This window comes from Halyomorpha halys, unplaced genomic scaffold (genome assembly GCF_000696795.3).
Source record: "Halyomorpha halys isolate HHAL.00 unplaced genomic scaffold, Hhal_1.1 Scaffold349.1, whole genome shotgun sequence".
NCBI lineage: Eukaryota > Metazoa > Arthropoda > Insecta > Hemiptera > Pentatomidae > Halyomorpha > Halyomorpha halys.
The window spans coordinates 719,131-725,606 of NW_027109825.1; the positions used below are offsets into that span (position 1 = coordinate 719,131).

The following is a 6,476-nucleotide window of genomic DNA, read 5'->3' on the forward strand; positions in this document are numbered from 1 at the left end:
AATTTTTTTCTTTTAATTTAGTGAGTACTATTGTTATTAGTTACATTTTTTTTCTTATATTTCTGCATATATTGTTTTAATTAATATTTGAACAATAATACTTAATGTCTTTTATTTGTAGCAGATTATTTAACTCTCTTCAATAAATTACATTTATAAAAACTTTTGGCTCAGTTTTCTTTTTTTTTTTTTGTATTTTTTTCTTTTTATATTTTGTAACTTGCAAAATATGTGACATTATCTCTAAAATGATTAAAGTATTTTTTAATTTTATTTTCCATCTATCTTAATCTCTACCCAAAAAAAAAAATTAAAACTCGAAACTCATGCCGAGTTTTTTTTTTTAGTTAGTATTTTTTACTTTCACTTACGTGTATGTGCATCATGTAGTAAGAGGAAGTATTGCAATTGTGCAAAATTTGCCATGGATACGATATTTATTTATCAATGGTTCATTCATGAATAAGGGTCGTTGCCATGGCAATTTTAGCTATTAGTTTCAACTGATGCTAATTTTTGCCCATCTCTGTGTGTAAGTCTTAAAATTGTCCAACCGGAAGCGATACTTTAGATATAAGATATATTTTAGGATTTTTTAAAAAACATCTCCAAAGGTTTTCATCAAACCCAGTGAATCAATGTATAATTAAACATCTTTGATAAGTCATTGAAATGGTCTAACAGAGCTTAAATGATCGATTAAAAAAGAAAATTCCCCTAAAGCTTCTTTTATTTTGCTTATTTGAAATAAATATAACCAGTTTCGATACTTAGCAATAATAAACAATGGATAAATGTGAAATATGGAAGAATTTGAAAATAATAAAAGGAAAAAAAGGATTAGAGACACATAGGTTCGTTATGATTTATAAAACTAATCTTGGCAGAAGCAGTGTTGATGTTTGTTATTTTTACCTCAAAAAACACTAAAATACAAATTTTTATTGTAAGCAAAAGTTGTGTGATGGGTGCCTTGCACCAGATTTTTTCTTTTCTTTTGTACATCAAAATTTTTCTGTTTGATTTTTTAATTACATTTTGTTTTTTATTTTACTTATCAAGCCAACCCTATTCTGTATATATCTAGTCTATAAAAGAAGTAAATAAATAACTAAAATAAAAACAATTTAAACAACAACAGCAGCCGAAAATATTGATTATTGAGTAACCATTTAGTAGGTTGTGGATTCTTATTTTTTTTTCTTTGTTATAGATAAATTCATTAAAACAGGCCCAAGAAAACATCTTATAGATCGAAGAAATACCTTTTAAGGAGGAAATCTTTTTCAATCATTAGTTCTTCTAGCCTATTTTCAACAGTGAAACATTTCTGAGAAGCTGATTTAAGTTCTTCCTTTTGCTCATCATAAAATAGTTTTTGATCTGTGAGTTCTTTTACTAGAAGCCTTAAGTTGTCTATTTCTTCCCTGTGGCTCGGCATATTACATAAGCATTCCTCCTGAAAATTATTTACTATTATGTAATTATCTCATATAAAAAAATAAATAAATTTTTATTGCTACAACCCATCAAAGGTCAGGGGTACAGTACTTTGTGAGGAGTACTGTTAATAGACCAACAGTCGTGCAAGGATATGATTTGGTTAGAATCACGCTCAACTGCCAGATTTTTACCCACTTTATGAGGCTGGGTGCACCCCAGAGGCTCATGGCTACAGTGAAACAGAAAATAATCATCTGCTACAGCTGGATTAAAACCAGGGTCCTTGGAGTTAGTAGCACAATGCCTTTCAATGAGCTATCCATTCCCATATTTTACTATAAAGTAAAATTATTTGCTATTAAGTAGAAGTTTAATCTTCGATGCCTCTAAAGCTTTAAAATATAGATAAGTCAAATATACATTTTACTTCTATATTATACAAGTAAATAATAAAAATTAAAGTCTGTACCACTACAACCCATGAAGGGTCAGGGGTTCAGTACTTTGTCAGGAAGCACTGGTACAAGACCAACGGTTGTACAAGGAGGTGATTTGGTCAGAATCATGCTCGACCGCCAGATTTTTACCCAATTAAGGGAATCCGATTTAAAAGGCTGAGTGGACCACAGAAGGGCTCCAGAACCCACAGGAGTTGACTCACGGCTACAGTGCAACAGAAAACAATTTTAACATTAACATTGCGTTTCAAGAGGGAATCGCTAATGGATATGCAGTCCATTAAGTTCTTTTCTGTCAAATTGTGAAGAACCCACATATCACTTCAAGAAACATATCCCGCAGCCCCCAAAAGTTTGAGAGACTTTCATGAGATATGTTAAGCGTTTCTGCGATATCCTGTGTCGTAGGGTGAGGGTTGTCTGTGACCAATGCTTGAATTTGGTCATCATCAACAGTTAAAGGACGACCTGAGTGCTTTGCATCTTCCAAGTCAAAATTTCGGGTCTAAACCGAGCAAACAACTTACAGATGGCGCTTTCACCTAAGGCATCATCACAATACACACTGAAAAATGTGGTAACCGTCTGTGCAGCTGATTTTCTTTTTTGGAAATAAAAAATCATTAAATGACGAAAATGAATTTTTTTCTCTTCCATTTTGAGCAAACAAAATACCACTTAAAGATAATGAATCTTGGTTGAAACTTGTGCATAAAAGCACCTTAACTAATTTTTTTTTTTTTTTTAGAATATTTAAACATTATGGACCAAGTAAAAATGATTTTATAAATACAGAGAGGATTAAATTGAAATAATGAAAAACGCTATGAACTTATTTTACAATCCAATAGATTTCTTAATTTGAACATAGAATTGTCTAGTGGAAAGGTGTCAATAGATGGCATGAATGAAGTAAAGGAGGAATTATATTATAAATATGATATGATGTGGAAATACCTGGGTTACCCTATGCTGCAACTTGGCATCATCACAGGTCAATGTTTCCATAAAGGCTACATCACTAGCCTCTTTTTCTTTTATCAAATTATACAATGCATCTAACTTGGTTGCAGGGAGCCCTAAAGCTGAGGCCTTTTGGAGAAAAAATATGTTATTAGATTTTAAAATAATTATATTCTTTATTCAGTCAGTATGAAATTAAACATTTTGCTTTTATATTAAATTCTTTTGTGTATGCTAAAGATCAAGGTAAAAGTACAAACTCACTCTTTCAGCGATGATCTGGCATAATTCATAGGTAGGTATGTAGTTTCCATACAAAGTTTCCTAAAATAAAAATTATTTTTTGAATTAAATTATGTTATTATTTATTTGTTAAAAAACAGTGGGGAACAATAAACCTTCATTCAGATATGAACATGCAGAACTGTTGCAGAAAATTCAATATATGATAGTGTAAGTGAGTCAAGAAGGCTATTGGGAGTAAGAGAGATGAAAGACCTGCACGGGAGAAAAAGCTCACTCTTAGCTTGGCATTATAAGAAGAAAGAATGTGCACAGAGCAAATTTTGCCTTAATGGTAACGTCCAAACATAGGAAAGACACATGTTAGAAACTGTATTAGCGTGAGTCTTTTGTTATTTTGTATGTTTATGGAGGGGGAAATAATGTTTTCATGGACAATTGTTTGTTTTTATCCCCTATATAACATACAATGAAAATGAGAATCAATTATTAGCAATTTAAAAGTCAATACTGCAGTGTGAATCACTTTACTTTTTATCCGCACCTTAACCAGGGAGTGTTCCTAGAATAATTCATGATACTAACTTTAATAAAAAATTAAAGTATTCATATTTTGTATTTATACATATCCTATTTTATTCAATGTATAAATAAATGTTCGTCTAAAAACCAAATTTTTACATTTACTACAGAATAAAATATCTAAACTATTCCCTCTATATAGAGCTGTCAGAAAGGGAGACAGACTTAGTCCTCTCTTATTTATTATTTTGATGAAGAAGGTTCATGAGGTAAGCAAGACAGTCCTTGTACAGTGTCTCCTATATGCATATGATATAATCCTAATTAGGTAGAAAAGCTACAACAAGCACTGAAGGAATGGAAGGAGCTATGGGAAGCATTTTCATCCAGAACTCAAAAAGGGAGGTCCTAGTTTTCTTAAAGAATGAAGAAGAAAGTGTTGAAGTGCTGTGTCAAGGTGTTAATGAATACTACTACATCACAGTAATAATAAAAAGGTATGATAGAATTCATCAAGAAATTGCCAATAAAAGCATTAATGTATAATCCTGAAGTAGAAAGAGATGTAAAAATGCATAGCTTTATGCGAACAGTTCCCAAAAGGTGGTCCATAGCTCAGACGTGGGCATTGAAGCTTTGCTTGTGGGCTGTGGCAAGGTCCGGCTGTACAAGTAAAATATTTCCTAAATAAATGAGAAATTTTACAGCAATTTTCAGTAAATGGGAAGGGTCAAGTATATTTGATGACTAAAATTGTTTAATTATAGTTTAAATTAATTATTTTAACCATTTTAGAGAATGGGTTCCCATTTGGACCTGTCACTCAGGCAGTAAGTTCAGGTTAGTGGACTGCTGACTTCTGCGAGAACTGTTACAATATACCTACTGATACGTTGGAGAGAGCTGGGTGATGCTTAACAGGCATGTAAGCTGAATCATCGATACTAAAAGGAAATTCTTGCATAGAGCAGGAAGAAAAATAAGGTGAGACTACATCAATAAAAAGATCGAGGAGAGATCAGAGATGACTCCAGAGAAAAGTCATGAAAAACAGACAGTTTTAATGATATGGGTATATTTGTTTTAAGTGGATGAAGATAAAGAACCCTGGATGGTAATAAATGGAAGACCGACAGGTAAAAGACCACGTGGTCATCCAAGGATCTTCTATTAGGTTTACATTAAGAGGATTTGGAGTAATAGAGAAAAACTGTGCAGAAATGAAGCAGCTGAGCAGGGACTAGGAAGATAGGTAACACTGGATCAAGACCCATCTGTATCAATAATGGCTTAAAAAGGCAAGCTGATGGTCACTGGAGGTAAGAGACATAATCAAGAGACTGATGGGTCATTGTGCCGAAGCAAAGAAAGTTAAAAAGTTATAGACTCTAAAGAGGTAATCGACTAATGCTCTATGGGCTTCAAAAACTGATTGGAAGTTGGTAATGAACCAGGTATGTGGGTGACAGAGACTGCACAGTGCATCTTCAGGAGGTGGAAGTATTGTCAAAAAGGATAAAAAGCTATGCAAGAACCCAAGGCTGCACTACAGTCACCTCGCTATAAATAGTTCCTACTCTATTGTACTCTACAGTATGTACAGTACTGCTGTATGCATCTGAGGCAAAGTGACACTGAAAGAAATATAGAAAAACTCAAAGCATTTGTTCATCATTTATTTATAGATGCTTGAAAAGAATACTGGCATTCACTGATCTGAAATTATTTCCAATAAAGTACTAAGGCAGAGGATTAACCTCAAGCCAACGGAGGAACTGATCTAGAAAAGAAAATGGAAGTGGATTGGTAATATTCTTAGGAAGCCTGACAATACCATTTAGGATTGGTAATATTCTAAGGAAGCCTGACATACCATTTATGATTGGTAATATTCTAAGGAAGCCTGACATACCATTTAGGATTGGTAATATTCTAAGGAAGCCTGACATACCATTTAGGATTGGTAATATTCTAAGGAAGCCTGACATACCATTTAGGATTGGTAATATTCTAAGGAAGCCTGTGGTCAGTAGAATACTGGGACTTGCATCAGGTTTGAAGGAAAGTTAACAGATTGTGTTGAAGGGGGGTAAAAATATAAAATAGTAAATAACTATTTAATAGATGTTGACGTTTCTACCAAAATTGTAGGACAACTTCAGGGTTACTTTGAGGATTGACACATAACCATTCATTAAATATGTTAAAAATACTAGACTTATTTAATTAAACCACCATCCTACACTCTTCACCAAAATTATAATTACTGCCAACTATTCAGTGTTTATTTGTTTTTTTTAGTTTTAGTGAATTTGAAATATTTAGAAACAATTCATTCAAAAGATATATCATGAAGTATTGAAGTATATAACATAATAAAACTTGCTGCTTTGGTGATTTCTTCTTTCAAAAGATCCGAGCGTTCTGTTTCTGACAACCCCCAAGCTCTGACATCAGTGCATGAATTGTAAGTCTTCAATCTGCCATGACTTCTTTTCCTTTTTAACCTCCATTCTCTATAAGAACATGGATTGACTCTGAAGATATGTTCTCCTCGGTGAAGGTATGTAGGCATACCTACTGGTTTTTCTTCACCTGATGTTGGGTACTATACACTATAAAAATAAGTATATTAATTTCTTTAAAAAAAATTATACAATATTGTATAAAATTCATCCCAATCACAATCAATATTAAACATATCTTGATCTACACTCCTTAATCCTGTCTATAAAACTACTTTATTCTGCCATTGTTGCAGAATAGGAACATAATTTTAAAAACTGTTGACAATCTTAATGATTTTTTAGTATAAGCAATTTTTTTTTCATTAAAATATTATAATAA

General features: G+C 32.4%; 1 protein-coding gene across 3 annotated transcripts in view; it reads right to left on the bottom strand.

Moving 5' to 3' along the window:
* LOC106681586 (putative leucine-rich repeat-containing protein DDB_G0290503) overlaps nt 1-6,476 on the bottom strand; it is a 48,103-nt gene that overhangs the window by 36,599 nt on the left and 5,028 nt on the right. For 2 of the 3 annotated variants that reach the window (XM_014421979.2, XM_067047990.1), the window contains exons 2-5: nt 6,016-6,244; nt 3,129-3,188; nt 2,859-2,993; nt 1,266-1,459 (exon numbers count right to left, since the gene is read on the bottom strand). The exons of the other annotated variant lie outside the window; for it this stretch is intronic. In XM_014421979.2, the coding sequence (XP_014277465.1) occupies nt 1,266-1,459; nt 2,859-2,993; nt 3,129-3,188; nt 6,016-6,204 (578 nt within the window). In that variant the 5' untranslated portion in view covers nt 6,205-6,244. The remainder of the gene's footprint in view (nt 1-1,265; nt 1,460-2,858; nt 2,994-3,128; nt 3,189-6,015; nt 6,245-6,476) is intronic. 3 annotated transcript variants of the gene reach the window in all.